We start from the raw sequence: 22,024 nt of genomic DNA, 5'->3' as shown, positions 1-22,024 counted from the left end.
GACTGAGTTCGAGGGCCTTCCTTGGGCAAGTCCTTTAATATCTCTGAGCCTCTGTTGCCTCATGTGAAATGACTCTAATTACTTGCCTTACTTCTTAAAATTGTTGAGGGGATCATATGAAATATGTGAAAACAACTTGTAAGTCAAAGTACCATATAATATTAGGCAGTGATTTATTACTTTAAGTCAAGATAAAAAATTTGCAGCTAGAGGGGCACCTGGGTGGCTCGGTCAGTTGAGTGTCGATCTCTGCTCAGGTCATGATCTCGCGGTTCGTGAGTTTGAGCCCCACATCGGGCTGTCTGCTGTCAGTGCCGAGCCCACTTGGGATTCTCTGTTTCCCACTCTCTCTGCCCTTCCCTTGCTCGTGCATGCGTGCTCCTTTCCTCTCTCTCAAAAAATACATAAACGTAAAAAAATTTGCAGCTAGAAAGTTATAATTAGATGTTTCCTAGATAACACATGACACATTGATAGTCAAAACATTAACATAAAAATATTCAAAGCTAGTACTTATTTAGAAAATCAAGCTATGGTATAAATATGACCTCGAGTTCAATTTTTACTCAGTGGTACATGAATTGGGAGTGTTGTGACTAAAGCCAACTCTGCATTCTAAGACACATTTAATACAAATAATGTTTAGTAAATGATATCTTCATTTAAATGACATTTTGCACTGTCATTTATTAGTTCCAGTTTCTCATAAATGTCTGTAGAGTTAGGATTTTAATATTAAATAATATTTAAGAAAGGGAAAGACTTGTTTGCTCACTGCTCATCCCCATTGCCTAGAATATTGAGAAATAAGTATTTGTTGAAAGATTGAATGAAAGAATACTCCAATAATTAGAGAAGAGAATTTAAGAACAGGTGTAATACATGATACACAAAAATGTTAAGCACAAATACTCGTAATATGTGTAATATTCTGAAATTTCATTGGCTCACAAATGGTTGGCAGATTTAACATTTCTTTTTATTTGCCTTACTTAGGGACGTGCTGCCTTAACACAAGAGAAGAAGGAATTTGCCCATGAACATGAAGAAATGAAGAACCTAGAAGCCATTGTTCAAGAAATAAAACCAACTGCCCTCATAGGTAAACTTCTCCCTCTTTCCCATAAACCCAACCCAACCCCATTTTGGCCTGATTCATTTTCTTAATTGATTTTTGAGGCATAATTTAGCTTTTTGAAATGTTGACCTTTGGAACTCACAAACAAAATTACACATTCACTGAATCAACAGTACCCCACGGACACTCAGATTTGTAAATTTCGTACTGTGTTCTCAGTCCTATCAGCTGAAGTGTGTAGCCCCCTCTGCTGACTCTGTCAACCTGTCAATCCTTGGCAGATTCAGCACTTTCCCAGGCTTGATTGCTCCAGATACACACTGGTTCTCAAATGGGAGTGACTTTGCCCCCAAAGAAACATTTGGCAATGTCTGGAGATGTTTTTGGTTATTACAACTTTGGAAAGGGTTGGGGGAGGGGTGGTCAGGGCCACTGACATCTAGTGGGTAGAGACTGGAGATGGTATTCAACACCCTACAGTGCACAGGAAAGCACCCCTTCCCCCCCACACAAAGAATTATCCGACCCACAATGTTCATATCCCAGAGGTTGAGAAATACTGCACTAACTACTAGACCCTCCCTGAAGACAGGGAGACCACATCTATATTCCTCATAGCACTTAACACAGTGCTTACACAGTGCGTGTGCACATATGATGTTTAATATAGTCAAATTTAATGTGGTTAAAAAAACTCAGAGGAGGGTATGAAACTTCGTACCTTATTTTGTGTGTATAGAATGTCAGTTCTTACTTTGTATCATAATCCACTCCTGGAAGTTCTTGTAAACATGACAGTATTGAGAACAATGATGATAATCGTAACAAAAACAAATACTCCATCACAGAAACTATAATAAGCCTTGTTTTTTACAAAATACATTGTATCAGGATTTTTCTCCATTTCCATCATGCTAATTGCTTTATCCTTTGTCAGGATTCTTTCAGTGAGTGATACTGCAGTTTTACAATTGAATTGGATGGTTGTCTTAAGTGTTAGCACTGGTTTATAAAAAATAATTACTTTATAACCTGAGAGACTGGAATATACTCCTAGAATTATTTATAGAGAGATAATATATATTAGGCACATTTTAATTTCCTGACATCAGTGTCTGTCATCAAAATACCTAGTGGTTTGATCACTGATTCGGTGTATTATGAGCCAAATGTTAGATCTGTGTTGTTTTGTATAGATACTTGGAGATTTGTAACCCTAAAGGTTGTTGGCATTAACAAACGTATCTCTTTCTGTCACTGTTGATGCAGATCTTCTATATTTTGTTTAGGGTCTATCAGAAAGTGACCTGACCTGTCTCATTGTCTTGAGGGCATGGACGTCTTACTTCACTAACCGCTGATAGTCTATTCACTGGTTTCTCATTTCTACCTCAGGAGTTGCTGCGATTGGTGGTGCATTCTCAGAACAAATTCTCAAGGACATGGCTGCCTTCAATGACCGACCTATTATTTTTGCATTGAGTAATCCAACTAGCAAAGCAGAATGTACTGCAGAGCAGTGCTATAAACTAACCAAGGTAAAGCAAAAGTGTAACTTGTCTCCCCGCCCCCCTCCAGTCCCCAGCTCTGCCAGTGCTGACACAGTGTCTGATATTTTAATACTCTAATTCTTAATCATTATGGAGGAACCAAGGATATGTAAGATTCTTACTACTTAATTTAAAAGTTAAACCAAGACTGAAAGAAAAGTGAATAGGGGTGCCTGGGTGGCTCAGTTGTTTGGGCATCCGACTTCGGCTCAGGTCATGATCTTGCGGTCCGTGAGTTCGAGCCCTGCGTCAGGCTCTGCTGACAGCTCAGAGCCTGGAGCCTGTTTCAGATTCTGTGTCTCCCTCTCTCTCTGACCTTCCCCCATTCATGCTCTGTCTCTCTCTGTCTCAAAAATGAATAAACGTTAAAAAAAATAAAAATTAAAAAAAAAGAAAGAAAAGTGAATAGGTCAGAGGGGTTTAGAATTGTTTCCTCTTCTAGAATGTTGTTGTGTAAATCCTCCTCTTCAGTAAAACAAACTTTGTAAAGTTTATTGATAATTTTTTCAAGTGATTTGGAAGCATTTAACACTTAAATATAAAAGCTAAAAAGGATGCTAGATGCTTATTAAAATAACTTTTAACTAGCTATTTCTGAACGTTGAAGCATACCATATAAAACCTCAGTCTTATTTTTGTTTTGCTAAATCCTGGGTTTGGATTTTGATGCCATGGGTGGTACATTTGGGCAGCTATTTTGACATCTAGCCAGTTTGGGATAGAAGTCCTTGAAGCTTCAACACTTTACTGTTTCCAAAAAAGTGGCTTATTTTATGCTGTGTTTGTATTAACATATATTTGACTGATAGGTTGTCAATAGCCTTTTTTCCCTTCAAAGACTTGAAAATGTCATTATAACGAAACAGGTTGAATCATATATATCTAACACTTTTATTTTGGAAAGAAATCCAAAATGCACTAGAAAAGGCAAATATGACACAAAGTTAGGTCACTCTGCACAAATCAGAAACTGATGGCTTTACTTCCTTAATAGTATAACCTTAAATGCTCATTACTAGAATTAATGAAATGTTGGCAAGGAGCCACTCCATTGTCTATCTCTCTTAATTTGGGATGGCATCAATGTCCTCAATAATTTTAATTTTCAGCCCATCTGCAGATTGGGAAATTTGCCTGACATCCTTCAGTAGTCCTTAAATTTTTAAAAGGGGAAGAAAAAAAAACCCTTTGAGCAATAAAATTGTAGCATGGTGCACAAATGATAAAATTTTAGCATAGTAGACAAATAATAAATAAGTGGTTTTGTAGTTATTTTGTCATATATCTCAATAGGTGTCAAGAGTTTATAGACTCACCGGTAATAGAAATAAACACAATTAGCCAAATTTGTATAATTGTGTTTTTAAATTTTAAAAAAATTTTTAATGTTTATTTATTTTTGAGAGAGACAGAGCATGAGTGGGGGAGGGGCATAGAGGAAGGGAGACACAGAATCTGAGGCAGGCTCCAGGCTCTGAGCTGTCAGCACAGAGCCCAATGCGGGGCTCGAACCCACAAACCATGAGATCATGACCTGAGCTGAAGTTGGACACTTAACCAACTGAGCCACCCAGGTGCCCCGTAATTGTGTTTTTAAATTTGAATGTGTCTGATATAAATGACCTAAACTCTTTCTTAATCATCTTGCATGATGTTCTATGTTGTTAAAAAAAAAAAAAAGGGTATAAAATTGAAAGTCATTTTGAGGCTGAAAACTTAAACACTGGTTTAGCTAAAGGATACAGAACAGGCAAAGGTCTGTCTGTGCTGGATGAGTCTCTGCTGCTTTAGGCACAAGGGAAAGGTTGTCAGGAAAGGTTAAAAATAGAAATACAGGAAGATTATTGAAGCATGAAAAACTATAATCCAGAAATAGTATGAAGAGATTTTCTTCTCCATATTAACACTCCATGTACACAAGAATGTTTAGCTGTCATTTACTGAATGCTGTTCTCCTTAAAATATGATGATTATAAAACAATAGGTAGGAAGTGAAAACAGGGAGGGAGATAAATGAGCTTATATATCATGTTGCAGGTCTTTTTCTTAAATATATGTGTGTATACATATATGTATATATATAAAATAATTAAGTTACGTTAGAAAGTTTCTTGTAGGGATGCCTGGGTGGCTCAGTTGGTTAAGCCTCTGACTTTGGTTCAGGTCATGATATCGAGGTTTGTGAGTTTGTACCCCAAGTTAGGCTCTGTGCTGACAGTTCAGATACTGGAGCCTGCTTCAGATTCTGTGTCTCTCTCTGTTCCTCCCTGGCTTGTGCTCTCTCTTTCTCTCTCTCAAAAATAAACATTTTTAAAAAATTAAAGAAAACTGTGTAGATTCCTAAACTCTAACCTAAAATGTCATACTTTCCAATACTCTAATGTTAACCTATCATTTTTTCCAGCTTCAGAAGTCTGTTATCTGAACCCCATATAGAAATGGTTGATAGGCTTCTGGGTTGGACCACTGCAGTGAATAGAGTGGTGGTCTTGGGTTTCCTGTGCTTTACACACTTCTCTGAGGAGTAGAGAGGGAGGCAGAAAGTAGTAGTAATCACCCACTCCAGAACTTACTGCCAACATCATAAAAGCTTGCCCAGACTTATTAGAGGGTTAATGAAAATTAGTCTTCTTTCTAAATGCTCAGTACTCTGTGGGGTAGTTCTGTTATGATACATTTCTTTTAAAATACCATGCTTCTTTTTAAAGTTAGTTGTGTGTCTGTGTTGTAGGGGCGTGCAATTTTTGCCAGTGGCAGTCCTTTTGATCCAGTCACTCTTCCAGATGGACGGACCCTATATCCTGGCCAAGGAAACAATTCCTATGTGTTTCCTGGAATCGCTCTTGGTGTTGTGGCTTGTGGACTGAGACATATCACAGATGAGATTTTTCTCACAACTGCTGAGGTATTGTAAACTCTGTGTTCACCAAGGCTGTAAAACACCAGATGAGCTCCATGTGGGTTAATGATTTATTTATTTATATAGCATCTCAGCTCACTCCCTATAAGGTACAAAGTCCGAAGAAGAAAAAAATCTCTCCTAGTGGAGAATAAGGGGTTGGTAGCAGGTTCACATTGGAGTCACGAGTAAAAGACTATTTTTCAGTAGCCAGTAAAAAAACTGTTCTGATCTCTTACAAGGAACTCATTTTCGTCTTCATACTTCCAATCAAATTCTGTGACAGTAGTGACACAATTGAAAATACTGTTTCCAAATCATAATGAAGCGGCCAATGTTTCTCCAAACTTTCCTAAATAACAGCATTTTGAAGGTTTAAAATGAAAGTCTGATTTGGTATAGTGAAGAAGTGTGTATCCTTGAGGGTACAGGGCAGAAAACAGAAACTACTCTAATATTTTAAGCAGAAAGAAAATTATAACAGGGAATTAGTGTTTTTGAACTCATTAAAAGGACACATGTGGGTTTGAGTGTGGGCCTTCAGGAAAGATTCTCCGAACATCACGCAACAGACCCAGTAGGGACTGGTGAGCTGTTCTTAAGAAGTGAAGGATCTGAAACCTTACCTTAGTTGCACGCTAATGAGTTAGCCTGCCACAGTTTCATGGATGCTGGCAAAAGACCCAAAACCCTTAGGTTGGAGACAAAGACTTTATTACTTATGGCACAAGACGTACCATAAACTTCAGGTTCCCATCAGTTCCCTTTCCTCCCCACACTTCAGGGGGACGATACAGTGATTTGGCACATATTTGTAAAATCATGAGCTTTTGATAATCAGAATGTTCATCTGGTTGATACCTTGTTTGAGCAGGATGCAGTTCACGGATGAGAGATTTGAGTGAATTTCTTCTAAAATGAGACCACTGTACAACATGGTAACTGAACTGAACCAAATAAAAGTTGATTAAAATTCAGATATTTTCAGCTTACGAACATACTATGCTTTCTGTTTTGAAGAGGAACTCGGAGAATATAGATGGAGTCTTCTGTTATTGTTGTGGTCCAAGGAGTATAATCCCAGTGTTTAGTGCCTGGCATCATTCTGTGAGAACAGATATCGAAGCTGTAATGTCCTGCTCTTTTCTTTGTCTTCCTTGCAGTAGAAGCATCGCAGCTGGTGTCCTAGAGTTTCTTTACCTCCTAAAATCTTGTTACACATAAGTAGATATCTGCTCACTAAGAGAGCTTATCAAAGCTGTTCACACATTAAGAAAAATATAATTATTGTTCTACATAACAGACACATCAAAGGGGGGGGGGGGAGATCTTCTACTCAATGTAGCCCATGTTTGCTTTCCTAAATAACTCCAGCACCATCTAGTGACAAACTCCATGAAAAAAAAAAATCCTTCCATTTGCCATCCAGGCAAAGTAATAAATACTATCAAAAAACTTTGAAGAAAAAAGAAAATGTAATGTCAGCAGTGCCCTTCTTGTAGCTAGTGATCTCTCTGGCTACCTCTTCTGGCCTTTCCACTCGTTTTCTCTTAGGCTTCAACACAACATTTCTTGTTTTTCACACCACCTCATTGTTTACTTTGTCTTCTTTCCGTGTCCCTTTTAACTAAGAGCTTTTTTCTAGCATTCATTTTGTTGTTGTTGTTGTAACTTTTTCCCCCTTTTTCTTATGCTTTCAGAGATTTCATCCATTCTCTGGGTTCCATTATCTTAAGTCTAAAAGTGGCCAAATCTGTGTCTCTAGTCTCATCTTGTAACGTGTCTCCAGTTGCTTTTTCCTTAAACACAAAATGCATAAAACCATACTTTTCACCTTCCTTCACCCTCAGTATTTGCATTGCATTTAGTGATAACTCCTTTCTAAGTAGACACCAAAGCTTACAAGCCTGTCATTCTTTCATTCTCCCTCATCCCAAAGCTTCAAACACAACATGCAGGCACACACCTGTATAACTGCTCTATTATCCTGCCTGGAAAACTCTGAGAACTATTCACCTATCTAAGCCTCTCCTTCTGTTAACTTCACTCCCCACCTCATGCTTGAATCCTTTGGTGACTACCATGGCTCATCTTGAGAAAATTAGGCTTAGGAAGGTTAATTAATTTGCCTAAATTCAACCAAATAGTAATTATTGCAGTTAGAATTTGAACATAGACCTACCTCACATCACAGCCCGAGCTTTCAACCACCATGCTGTTACAACAAAGAGGATTCTGGCTTTCCTGGTACCCTCACAACCTTCTGAACCTCTGCTAAGAGCACTTAGTGCTCCCTTAGGTCAGCCCTCCTGGGAACATACTCCTCGCCTCCTGTCCACATCTGAGAGGCGTGTCTGGCTGCCTGTCCTTATCCCGTTCCTCCTGAACCACCTGCTCTGTGTTCTCTCATCTGCCTCACCCTACCCCTTTCTGAGGTCTGTGTGGAGGACACTAGAGATGGTCACCACAGACAACAGCATCTGGAGGAAACTTTGATTCATTGAAGTCACTGGATAACTGAAAATCCAGCTGCTGTAACATTGCCAAAATGAAACGAAGACAGATCATTTGAAAGCGGACACAGTGTAGTTAGAGAGACACCAGTGGCATATCAAAAGCAGCAAAGAGTTTTTGAGTGAATGAGGTAATAGGTGAGAGCAACGTTAAGACTCTTGTATACTCTCCCCTTTTCCCCCAGGTCAATCCCTTCCATGTTAGTGATTCAATTCCTAACATGAGGCTCCCCTGGTCACGTGTTTGCTACTTGGCTCTGTTCTATGGTGTCTCGGTTCTCTCTCTGTGTGACAGGCATACGTGGAGAGCAAAGATTCAGACTGATTCTAATTTACTCAGCCATCTTCTTACTGTCCCCAGTCTCTTTAAAATGATATTGTGCAACATTCTAGACAAGAAGCAACGATGCTGGACCCCAATGGTGAGAGGAACGGTATACCTATTATCTCATAGAAATAATTTGCAGTTGATTGGTTATAGAACTTGCCTCCACCTCAAAAAGCTTACTAGCTTTCATATTGTAGAGCTAGATCTGGCCCCCAAAGCTATTTTACTTCCATTCTGCCATGGTGACTGCCCCTCTGTTCTTTTAAAAGTGAAATAGCTAAGAGGGCTCAACCTGGGCTCAGTCGGTTGAGCGTCTTACTCTTGATATCCTCTCAGGTCATGATCTCATGGTGGTGAGACTGAACCCTATATCAGGCTCTGTGCTGAGTGTGGAGCCTGCTTGGGATTCTCTCTTTATCTCTCCCTGTGCCCCTCCCCCATCCGCTTGTGTGTGTGCACGAGTATGCGTGTGCAAGCATGCATGCTCTCTCGAAATAAATAAACATTAAGCAAAAAGTGAAATAGCTAAAACATACCGAACATTTACTTTCTCAGACAATGTGGTAAATTCCTTACTGGCATTTATTTTGTTTAATCTCATGAATTAGGAATTGTTAGTAGTCTTCTATCGCCAAAGGGAAAACTAGGCTTAGGAAGGTTAATTAATTTGCCCCAATTCAAACAAACAGTAATTATTGCAGTTAGAATTTGAATATAGACCTACATCACATCACAGCCTGAGCTTTCAACCACCATGCTGTTATATCCATTCGACATTGTGCTACTCATTTTTTCTCTGTCCAGTTAAATAACAGTACTAGATACCTATACAGGTTTTTGCTTTAACATCTAAGAGATGCCGATGATTTGAATCTGCTACAGATCCTTTGCAGAACAGCAAGAAGTAACAGGATTTTGTAAGCAGCCTAAATTCAATGGGGCATCAACATAAAATGGTTTTATTTTTCCTGACAATCACTGCTTTGAATAATTCTCCATCAAGTCTTTCTTTTCTTTCTCTTAATGGCATCTCAGTAACTTTTAATTCCATTTCAATTCACCCATTCTCTTAACAAGTATTGATTAATACCTGCTATGTGCTACTCATTATTCTGGGTGCTGGGGAATACATCAGTGAACAATAATTAAACATCTGTTCCGTTCAGAATCAGTATCCAATTCAGATATCATCTCTTGTTCCTTCAGTACAAGAGGCCTGCCGCAGCAGCTGGCTGAGAGCCCCTTCTCTTTTATTATTCTCCCATTCCAGCATCTTGAGGGGCTCAGGGAAAAGAGTATGTCTGGGCTCTGAACACCTCCTCCCCCTTCTTATCAAGGCCTATTTCTTCAAATGTGTTGGAAACAGAAAGGAAGGGTATGGAAAAGGACAAACATGTCCTTTCCTTTTCCTTTCCTTTCCTTTCCTTTCCTTTCCTTTCCTTTCCTTTCCTTTCCTTTCCTTTCCTTCCCTTCCCTTCCCTTCCCTTCCCTTCCCTTCCCTTCCCTTCCCTTTCCTTTTTTTAGAGAGCATATGAACAGGGGACAGGGGTAGAGGGAGAGGGAGAGAGAATCCTATGCAGGTTCCATGCCTAGTGCAGAGCCCAACACAGGGCTCTATCCCACGATCCTGGGATTATGACCTCAGTCAAAGTCAAGAATCAGACATTTGACCCACTCAGCCATCCATCCAAGCACCCCAAATATGTCTTTTATTAACTCTCCACTTTTTTAGGCCATTGAACCATCTGAGGCAGGAGCCCATATCTGGCTTTCTCATGGGGTATGTGTACAAGAGTTTAGAGGACCCTTTGGGGCCCTCTGTGGCATAACATGAGAGATCTGGCTCCAGTTCAGCCTTCTCCCCTTGCTCAGCTTGTGAGATCCTCCTCTGCAGTGGTAACTTGGCTTGGAAGCTCATGCCTTCTGGGGATACAGGCTCCTCTCCAAGCAACCCCCCCCCCCCCCAACCCTTTCTATCTGATTCTCCTTTCCCATCCTCTTCACCTCTGCTTACATAAACTTGTCTGTAACTGCTCAGGCTAAGTGAGCAATAGAATGCCAAACTCTCCCTGAGGGCACCTCATGCTTTCAAGAGAGGGCAGTGTGCAAGAAGAAGAGGGGGAGAGAAGCCACTGCATTACCCACTAGGCCAGACTATGGTTCTAGTGACTCTCCCTGATTCTCCCCATTGCAGCCTTCTGAAAAGGGGTGGCTGTGGTTGTGGGGCTGGCAGGGCTGATTCCACCCCCTCTTAGGTTCTGAGGGACGTGGCAGTCCTCACGTATTTGGTGGCTTCATTATAATGTGGAACACTTAATTCCATTTCTTCTAGTGTTGGGGGCCCTGATCACCAATTCTAGGGCCAAGGAAAAGTTTTGCTCAACATCCTGTTATAAAGGCAAGAAATAAAGGACTGAACAATGTCTTTATTATAAAATTCTTTGTGATCAGCTTTCTGTAATTATAATTATATATTTTGCATAATATGTAATGTAATATTAATCAAATAGCAGTTGTACTAGTAACTTCATCCTGCTCTCCCCCCACCCCACACTCCTGCCTAAATATCCTTGTTCAGAATATCCTCAGTCACCCATAGAATTTAACCAAAATTCCTTAATTTGGCATTGACAGTGCTCCAATCCTTATTCTCTATTCAGATCCCCCTCTGCTCCCCCAGATCAGGACACTGGGGATCACTGAGTCCAGCTCATACATCTCTGCCTTTGGTCTGAATCTGTCTTCTTTCTGGAGTGCCCACCCCTTCCCTTTTGTCTGACTCCTAGCTCTCCTTCAGTCCCATGACTAAGCTGTCTCCACTGTACTTCTGGATTTCTTAACACTCACATTTCACCTTTGACCTAGGCTGTCCTCTCTTTCAGTATTCCCTTTTTCTTCCTCACTAACTTCTAACTTTCTCAAGGGCAGGAACTGCTTTTTATCCTCTCTTGGTGTTATACTTGCTCAGTGTCTTTCATATTTGCTGATGGCAATAAAACAATTGCAGAAATAATTTCATGATTTAAAAATCTTACATATTAAGAGATAGTGAAAAATACGTGTTTGCTTATGCAAAATGTTTCAAATGAGGAAGATTTTTTACTTCCTGTCTTCACCCTCAGGTCTGTTAAATAATAGAGCCAGCCACATACTGCTTTAGACTTGCCACACTGAAATACCTAATCAAAGTCTTAGAGCCGGAGGGAACTTCACAATTGCTGAGCCTACCTCTGTGCCCCAGAAGGTTCAGCAAATAACTTAGCATATAGAACTTTATTGTTGAACCGCTTGAGAGCAACTTACAGTATCATGTCCCTTTACCCCTAGATATTTCAGGACATTTTTTTATGTGATCTCTGTACCATTTTCAATTCAGGAACTTTAACACTGATAGAATATTATTATCTAATGCACAGCCCGAATTCAAATTTCACCAATTATCCATTAGAAAAGGCCTTTATAGCCTCTAGACTAATCCTTTAATCTGCAAGAATATTTCAGTCTTTCCTTTATGGCACTGACATTTTGGAGCATACAGGCCAGTTGGTTTTTACAATGTTCCCCACTTTGGGTTTATCTGATTGTTTCCTCATGATTGAATTCAAGTTATGCGGTTTTGTTAGGAGTACTAAATGCCTAATGATTGCATCCTTCTCAGTGCATCACATCAGGAGGCATGTAGTGTCAATCTGTCTCATTAAAAAAAATACTTTACTGAGGTATGATTGACATACAAAAAGCTGTACATACTTAATCACACAACTTGATCACCAAAATACATGCCATAAATATGTCTATCATTGCCAAATGCTCTTTCCTACTCTCTTTGTGTGTATGTGTGTGTGTGTGAGAGAGAGAGAGAGAGAGAGATTGAGAGAGGGAGATAAGAACACTTACCATAAGATCTACACTCTTAGCAAATTCTTAAGTATATGTCATTTAATTTAGAAATGGGGAATGGTCTGGGAACAGCAAATGCTGAGACCAGTTGGGTGATTCAGAGAATCCAGAATCTGGATAAATTGAAACCCTACTTGCAATGTGACTCCAAAGTGGCTCTCTCAGTCCCGTGCTGTACCTCTTGTGCCAGAATATGTGAGCTAGGAGAAGCAGTGTGATCAGCCTTGGATCCCTTCCCTCCTGTACTCTCAGGGTCCTTGTCCATCACTTCTGTCATCCTCCTCTGCCTTCCTCGCCCCTCTCTCCCCTGTTCCTCAGGCACATTGGATGGAAAAGCTTCCAGCATTTCATGGCACAGTAGAAAAGGAACTGGAGTAAGAGGCAGTGCAGATTCTGTTCCCATCTTTACTAATGGTGGGATCCCACCAGTCACCAAGTCTTCTGGACTCAGTTTTCCCATCGACAAAGGGAAAGACAATATTAGGTGATCACATTAATGTGCCCTGCTTCCATATATGACCATATGTGATCATTCACCTAGGTATCCTCATAACCATCACATTGTATGGTGTGAAGTAAAAACATATTTGTCTTTCTTATTTTGAAAGGTTATAGCCCAGCAAGTATCAGATAAACACTTGGAAGAGGGACGGCTTTATCCTCCTTTGGACACCATTAGAGATGTTTCTCTGAAAATTGCAGCAAAGGTAAAACCACTCTTTTTCAAGTCTTATTATTTTTAATTCCTTCTATTGCTAAATATGCACTTTTAGCCACTAAAAATCACTTCACTTCCTTGAAATGTATATCTGTATCAACTTATTTTGTCAGAAATCAGAGAAATGAGACACAGTGCTTTAGCAGAGCTTAGGAACTACACTTCATCCCTAGGAATGGAAGAATTGGGGTGAATCATTGATTTCCCTATCATTCTTTACCTGTCCCATAATCTAAATAAGTTAGTAGGATTCCCTTTCAGTTAGGTTTCTCCTATTTCACCTTTTTTAACTTATTGTTTTCCATATTTCAGTTGTGTTGTCACCAAAATATTGCAGATACGGTAGAGTAACATTTAGAATCATTTGAATCACTTGTCTTGTCTATGTTTCTATGATGTATAGCATCTTAAAGATCACAATTGATAATATTGGGCAGAGGGCTAAACAATGAGGGCAAGGAACTCAAAGCTGTTGGGGTGGCAGATGAGCTAATGAAACAATTAGCCAAGAAGAACCTAAAGACAGAGAAATTTTCTGTAATTAAGATGAGAGAGAAATTGACTTTTTTTACAATATAATTATATTAGCCTCTTAGGGCTGCTGTAGCAAAATACCACAGACTGGGTGGCTCAAACAACAGAAATCTATTTCTCACAGTTCTGGGGGCTGGAAATCTAAGATTAAGGGGTAGAAGGCCTGATTTCCTTGGAGGGCTCCTTCCTTAGCTTGTAGATGACTGCTTTCTCACTGTGTCCTCACGTGGTCTTTCTTTGTGCACAAACATCCTTGGCTCTCCTGGGGTGTCCAAATTTGCCCTTCTTATAAGAACACTAGTCAGTTTGGATTAGGGCCCACCCAAACAGCCTCATTTTTAACTTAATTACTTCTTTAAAGTCCCTGTCTCCAAACATTATCACACTCTGAAGTACTGGGGGTTAGTGCATATGAATTTTGGGTGACATAGGTCAGCCCATAATGGTTTATGTTTATATGTTACAGATGTAAACTAGGGTTTCTCAGCCGCAGCACTGTGCACATATTGGCTGGATAACTCTTGGTTGTGGGGTTATCTTGGCATTATAGAATGCTAAGCATACCTGGCCTCTACCCACCAGATGTCAGCAGCCTCTGCCCAGTTATGAGAACCGAAAATGTCTCCAGACATTGCCAAGTATCCCCTCAGGGGAAATATTGTTTTTTGGTTGAAAATAAAGACTATTAGCAAATTTACCAAAACAGTACCATATTTAGGATTCATGTATCATTATATGCCTTATTGATTGAGGGCATATGCTTCAAAACCCAAGTAATCCTTCAAAAAAACTTTAGATAATCTGCTTGATTACCTATTCATGAAAGAGTATCTTTTTATCTTCTACTATTTTATATCTCCTAGTTTTTAACTAATTTGAATTGTTAATACACCGAACAGCACATTATTATGTTAAGTTCATTGTGAAGATTTAAGCGAAAAGGTGTTGGGGCGCCTGGGCGCCTGGTGTCCGTTAAGCATCCGACTTCAGCTCAGGTCATGATCTCAAGGTTCGTGAGTTCAAGTCCCACATTGGGCTTTGTGCTGACAGCTCAGAGCCTGGAGCCTGCTTTGGATTCTGCATCTCTCTGTCTCTCCGCCCCTCCCCTGCTCTCACTCTGTCTTTCTCTCTCTCAAAAATAAACATAAATGAAAAGGTGTTAGCTTATGATTAGAGGAGAAAATACAAAAGCAGAGGACCTCAGGGAAGTTCATAAAGACTCGGATATTCTACCTAGAATCATGGGAAAATCAAGTGCTGAGACAGAAACTGGGAAATCAGAACAAAGAATCAAGTTGAGGGAGGAAGATAGTGTAGGTGACCTGCAAGTTTGAAGTTTCAGGGCACATTCACATAGAATTCATACAACTCCAGCAAGTTGATAGAAATTGTTGAAACTTAAAGAGACACTAAATATAAAGATGTGGGAACTATTTTCCATGTGGTAATGGGGGAAATGCCAGGAGTTTTTGGAGCTACCAGGACAGCAAGTATGGCAGGTGAGAACTAAGGATGGAAGATGGTTTGTTACTCTGTCCAGAACACAGAGGTAAGAAGCCAGTGAAGGGAAGTTAGGACTTTAAGATGAGACTCAGAACTGAGCAACATGTCAGAAACTAGACAAGACACAGTGTCAGGATGGGGGTGGAAGAGCGATATCCTGGTGAGAAAAACAGGTGAACTTTTAGTATGTACAGAGTTAGCAGGACCTTTTACAAAAGCAATTTCAGTAGCCAGAAGTTACTGGGGAGAATTAGGAAAGCAACAGAGAACAAACTGCTCTTGCAGACTCTAGCATTGAGGGTGGAGGCTTCATGGCGGGGGGCGGGGGGGGGGGGGTGGTCACTGACACAGCGGTGTGTCCTGGGACCAGAAAGAGGAGTGAACTTTCACACAGTCTGTGTCAGGAATGAAATAATGTGTTTTGTTATAAAAATAGTACAACTACTGCAAACAGGCACAAGGGGTCTCTGGGGTGATGGAAATGTTCTAAAAGTGGATTTGGTAACAGTTGCACAACTCTGCGAACTGACAAAAATAATTTCATTGTGCACTTAAAATGTTGGGATTTTGCAATTAGTCAATTATACCTCAAAAAAAGCTATAATACCACATTATAGGCACTTTGGGAAATACAGAAGAAACTATCCAATACTCTATTTTTCTAACATAAGCAGTTTTATTATTTTGGTGTGTTTGCCTCCAGTCTTTTTTTCATTTGCTTGCTATCTTTGCTAATATTGTCATAATCATGGTATATACATTTGTTCTGTGTGTTTTTAATGAATATTTCTCCATAATATGGCACAGTCTTTGTAACCATAATTTTTCACAATGCGTAATTTTTCATTGAGAAGAAATACTTAATCATTCCAATCTTCTTCAAAATCAGACTTATCCAAATAACTCTATTATACAGATAGCTCCTAGCGATTGCTTTTTTTTTTTTTTTTACAACTGGAGTGAATTAAAGAGTACGTATAGAGTGATTAATTTTGACAAGTGGGAGAATCCATTCTTCTCAAAGTAAGGGAAGAGTGAATGTTTGAAGATGTAGAGGAGTTCACTTGAGTTGATGGAAGGGGAAATTGAGACTGTTTTTGCTGAGTAGCTGGAATGTTCTCAGTACAGTGATGAGTCAAATGCAGTTACGACAGAGGAAGGTTTGAAATTGCCTTGTGGGAACTGGGAGACAAAGGGTGTTTGTTTGTTAAAGAAAAGGATAAAAACATAATATGCAACCACATCAACCCAGGTAAGGTTAGGAAAAGTATGACATCACTGGAGGCAGCCATGAAGGGGGAAAGCCAGCACTGAGGGTTGCCCAGACCAGGAACTAGAATGGGGAGTGTGACAGCAAGACAGGGAGACGGGAGATTCTGTGATACTGGGGAGGGGGATTATAACTGACTGTGGAGTCCAGCGGATTAGGTGAACAGGGATAAATAAGGAAATTTTGTAGGAGGCTGTGGTCAGGACAGGGATTGTGGATACCACATGCTATCTGAGTTCAAACTTAGCAGGAATACTAAGGTATTTAGTTCAAGTTAGTTACCGTTCAGGTCATGTCAAAACTTTCACCACTGGATTATCTGTGAAATCCTGTTATGATCACACTTTTGATAAATCTCTATTCTTCACACTTTCCGTTGTTGGCGATGTCCTGTTCTCCTCCTGCTATGTGATTTATAATTGCATTTTCCTTTTCTATCTTCTTTGTGTATGTGTGCTTTTATTATAATGTAACTTAATTTTTTGTAAACAACCGAGACATAAATTAATTTTTTGAAACAGATGAAAACTGACATGTGCTCACCATCAACTCTATTCATTAAAATAATTAATATTCTTTTTTTATTCCTAGATTGTGAAAGATGCTTACCAAGGAAAGACAGCCACAGTTTATCCTGAACCCCAAAACAAGGAAGCATTTGTCCGCTCTCAGATGTATAGCACTGATTATGACCAGATTCTACCTGATTGTTATTCTTGGCCTGAAGAGGCCCAGAAAATACAGACCAAACTTGAACAGTAGCATAATTACTGACATTTCTAATTCCATTAATGAGATCTTAATTTCTCATAATTTTTAAAGATTGGAATCTTTTCTAATTACTCATAATATTCTAGACTAGGATAATTTTACTTTAACTATAAAAATTCATGGAAGAATATTAATATACTTTGGGGTAAACATCACACTAGACAATTTTGCTTCATTTACTTTCTCATTATTTATGGTTTCTCTCTTATTTTGCCCAAGTTCTCTTAAAAAGCTATTGTACCTACTACTGAGAAACACACCATTTTTATATAGGGAACTAATGGAAAGACCAAAATTAGTAATAAATTGATATGCTCAACATTAAAATCCATAATTGTTTTGTTGACCATTTTGTTAAAAATCTACTCTTTTTTCTTTTTAATAAAGATAGAAATGAATTTAGGCATAGATGAATTTTTGCTAAAAGCAGAAACAACACTTACTTGATTGCCTAGAGAAAAATAACTTCTCAGGTATTTTTATTCCAGTCCTACATTATATTAGTTCTTCTAGTGCAACTGAACTCTAACATTTCTAAGAAAGATCATTGCTGTTTACAATGCCTTGTGCAGCCTTAGATTTTAATATTCTTTCCCCATTGTTACATCTTCTTATCAGTTTGGTTCTCAGTCAGATATCCCTTCTAGAAGCACTTTTCTTCCTCCCCTGACTGAATGCCCTATCCTTCACACTATTGCTGCTGAACATTTGCAGACTGTGGTGCCTGTCCAGAAGTTGGTACCTTCAATTCAGCATAGCCTGAGCCACAGAAAGAGCTGAAAGAGAGTAGGTAATATCCTTGAGAAAGGGCTGCCTGTGGAGCTGACCTCTTAGGACAAAGATCTCTGGAGTCAGGGGCAAGAGCGTGGTTCCCAGACAAGCTGGGTTCTCACTTAAGTGACCTGCCCTCGTGTTTCCTTGATTAGCTCAGGTAATTAGAGCTCACTGTATTACAATAAACTCACTTTACTCTGAGTATGGAGGAAATTTTGTAACCCAATTCCCCAGTATCAGAAACTATCTTTACATCAGGTATTAAGATATTCTAATTACCGTCAGTACTTATAGCCCAGAAATTGTTAACTTCAAGTTTTACTTTAGAAATTAATAACTGAACCAATGGAAACCATTTTAAATTCTTAAGCTCAGGTGCAATAACATTTGCTATTTATTTGTAGGATTATTTGGAGAATTTCTGTTCTTGAAATAATGCTTTTAAAAAGTATAAGAAGATGTTCAAGATAAACTATACTGTACAATGACTTTATTGAAGGTTGAAGATTATACAGATAGTTTCAGGTGTGAATAGACAGGGTGCGGTTATTTCTGAAAGTAACATTTAGTCAAGAGTTTCCTCAATATAGTCACTTTGAAAAGATTCAGAATGCTTATTTCTTGTCTGTTTCCATGTTGTCTTGCAACTCTAACAAAATGTATTTACCTATGCAAAAGATTTATTAAAGCGTAGAAAAAGTGAATGAATAAAATTATGATTGTCTTTTTCTCTTAAAATACTATTACATTTTGGGGCGCCTGGGTGGCGCAGTCGGTTAAGCGTCCGACTTCAGCCAGGTCACGATCTCGCGGTCTGTGAGTTCGAGCCCCGCGTCAGGCTCTGGGCTGATGGCTCGGAGCCTGGAGCCTGTTTCCGATTCTGTGTCTCCCTCTCTCTGCCCCTCCCCCGTTCATGCTCTGTCTCTCTCTGTCCCAAAAAATAAACTTTAAAAAAAAAAAAAAAAATACTATTACATTTTAAAATGATAATGCTGGGCCTTGGCAGTCATGTGACAGTGTATGAATTTTTAAAATATTCTCATAGCTAATTTCAATATGAACTTCATTTAATACATGTGTAGTCATATTTGCTCTATACTATAATAAATGAGCGACTTCCTTATCCTCGGAGAAAGACAATAAAACAAGCATTGGTTGATTACTTACTAGGTTTCAAGTATTCTGTATAGATTAATTAATGTAGTCCTCACAAGTTCCTATGAAGTAGGTATTTTAAGTGGCTTACCAAGTCCACAGAGCTAATAAGTCAAGGAGGTGGGCTCTAAATCCATGTTTATCTTGCTTCATAGTCTGCTCTCTTTTTGCTAGAGTGCAGTCTAGAATACCACCGTACAATAGACAAAGGAAGTGAGCAATCTATGTAATTTCTAGTGGCCTCATAAAAAGAAAATATAGGTGGAATCCATGTTAATTTTATTTAAACTGACATCTCCAGATTATCGTTTCAATATGTAATCCATATAAAAATATTAATGAAACGCTTTATCTTATACTAACCTCCAAAATCTAGATATTTTCATATGCATCCAAGTCATGGAAGCTCACAGACCCCCTGAATATATGAATTACAAAGATAGCACAAAAATCAACAGATAAAAAGAATAAGGTGTTTAGTAAGAGGATTGGGAAAGCTGACCTACTATGTGGAGAAAATTAAAACTAGAATCCTACCTTACATCATTTAAAAAAGGGGAGCTTAGATGGCTTAAAGACCTAAATATAAATTGTAAAAATATAATGTCAATAAAAATTAATATAGCAAAGTATCTTTGGGACCTCAAGAACCCAAACAGGAGGTAAAAAATGGATGGAACGCATTATCTAAGGATGGGGAGGTTTGGGCTGACAAATGGCTCCTGCCATAAAACACTGTAAAGGGCAAAGAAATCCAGGAACTGTGGGATATGATGGTTGCTTCTACAGAGATGGGTTCATAAAGAAAGAGATCATTGAGGCTCAAAGGATTAAATTCTCAGCTCAAGGCAATGCTTAGGTTGTTGCCAAAAGAATCTTTTCTGTGTTACTAGCTTTAAGGCTGAAATAACTGAAAACAAGGTCATACTTAATCCTACTCGTTGCCAGCTTATATGAGGAGTTGCACTCACAGCTTCACCAGACCTTGTACTTAAGAGTATTGATCAGAAACAGTACGACCTTGATTTGGAATGGGGATCTATGGGTAGGGGGATTTGGAAGACATGTGATACCCTAAGCTACTGTGAACAATAACCCAGGTTTGAATACTGTAAGTTCTGTGTCCCAGGAAACCCCTCAACCCCTAGGCAAACTGTAAGAATTGACTTGTCCTCCCTTGCTAATCAACGTGGGAGCTCTTCCTCTCTAACAAGGTTATTACTGCCTTGCTTGAAGATTTTGTGATCGCCTCAGTTTACCTTCTGCTCTTCCCACATTACTTCTCATGACCTGCACATTCTTAATATCAGATTCCAGAGAGGAGCTGTGTTGGATACAGTAGAAAGGGAAACCCAGGAGAAGAAGATTCCCACCAAAAGAATTCTTGACTTTGCTTATTTATATTGGCAAAACCCCAAGAGAAAATATGGGATTCTGAAAATGTACTGAGAAAGGAGAAGTGCGCTTTTGGATTGGATAGAATTGACTGATAGGGATGTACCTGCCACAGATTTTGGATTTGGTGTGCTGCCTTGAGCAGCTGAAAGTCATTCTACTTGGTTCAGTTAGTTGACTGAAATATGGACTTAATGATGAAATTAAATGAAACTGAGAATGCAAATATTTCCTGAAATAATATAAAGGAATTCAAAGATTTCAATGATAGGAATGTTGGAGTGGATTTGTCATGTGCAACCAGACCATCTTTATCCTAGTGATCTCCTGAGTCTCCCAAGAAGACCTTGTTACTGACCCCCCTTTCACTAAAACCTTGAGAAATACATGGGTGATGGGAATAGCAGTATCATGAAAAGCATTTTTTTTTAAGTTGGGGTGTAATTAACATTATATTAGCTTCATATATACAGCATGATTAGATATTTACATACATTTGGAAATAATCACAATAAGTCTAACATCCATCACCAAATTTTGTCCTTGTGATGAGAACTTTTAAAATTTACTCTCAGCAACTTCCAAGTATGCAATAGAGTATTAAGTATAGTCACCATGCTGTACATAACATCCCCTTTTATGTAGACTCCGCATATAAGAGAGATCACACAGTATTTGTTTTTCTCTGACTTATTTCACTTAGCATAATGCTCACAAGGTCCATCCATGTTGTCACAAATGGCAAGCTTTTATTTTTTTTATGACTGGACTATGTATATACACACATATTACATTTTCTTTTTTATCCATTCACCTGCTATTGGACACTTAGCTTATTTCCATGTCTTGGCTATTGAAAACAATGTTGCAACAAACATGGTGTGCAGATATCTTTTCAAATCAGCATTTTCATTTTTTTTGGGTAAATACCCAAAACTGAAATTACTGGATCATATGATATTTATATTTTTAATTTTTTGAGGAATCTCCATACAGTTTTCCATAGTAGTTTTACCAATTTACCTTCCTATCAAGAGTCCCGAAGTGTTCCCTTTTCTCCACATTCTCATCAACACTTATTTCTTATTTCACTTATTTCTTATTTCTTTTTGATAACAGCCATTCTATCAGGCATGATGTAATATCTCACAGTGGTTTTCATTTGCGTTTCCTTGATGATTAATGATGAACATCTTTTCATGTGTCTGTTTGCCATCTGTATGTCTTTGTAAAAATGCCTATTCAGATCTTCTGCCTGTGTTTTAGTTGGATTTTTTTCTATTGAGTTTTATGAGTTCTTTATATATTTTGGATATTAACCTCTTATCAAATATATGATTTGCAAATATTTCCTCCCATTCAGTAGGTTGCTTTTTCTTAAAAAAAAATTTTTTTTAATGTTTACTTATTTCTGAGAGACAGAGAGTGGGGGAGGGGCATAGAGAGAGGGAGACAGAATTTGAAGCAGGCTGCAGGCTCTGGGCTGTCAGCACACAGCCCGAGATGGGGCTCAAACCCATGAACTGTGAGATCATGACCTGAGCCGAAGTCTGATGCTTAACCAACTGAGCCACCCAGGCACCCCAAGTTGCTTCTCATTTTGTTGGTTTCTTTCTTTGTGTAGAAACTTTTCAGT

General features: G+C 38.8%; 1 protein-coding gene across 1 annotated transcript in view; it reads left to right on the top strand.

Moving 5' to 3' along the window:
* The window catches only part of ME1 (malic enzyme 1), a 190,553-nt gene extending 172,002 nt beyond the window's left edge, over positions 1–18,551 (top strand). The window contains exons 10-14 of the mRNA XM_060616066.3: positions 997–1,102; positions 2,474–2,616; positions 5,360–5,533; positions 12,877–12,975; positions 16,885–18,551. Of these exons, the coding sequence (XP_060472049.3) occupies positions 997–1,102; positions 2,474–2,616; positions 5,360–5,533; positions 12,877–12,975; positions 16,885–17,055 (693 nt within the window). The 3' untranslated portion in view covers positions 17,056–18,551. The remainder of the gene's footprint in view (positions 1–996; positions 1,103–2,473; positions 2,617–5,359; positions 5,534–12,876; positions 12,976–16,884) is intronic.
* Positions 18,552–22,024: the final 3,473 nt, after the last annotated feature.

The sequence above is a fragment of the Panthera onca genome, chromosome B2 (genome assembly GCF_046562875.1).
Source record: "Panthera onca isolate mPanOnc1 chromosome B2, mPanOnc1 haplotype 2, whole genome shotgun sequence".
In the NCBI taxonomy this organism is placed as follows: domain Eukaryota; kingdom Metazoa; phylum Chordata; class Mammalia; order Carnivora; family Felidae; genus Panthera; species Panthera onca.
Note: the sequence above shows the minus strand (reverse complement) of the source record. Positions and strands in the feature narration are given on the sequence as shown.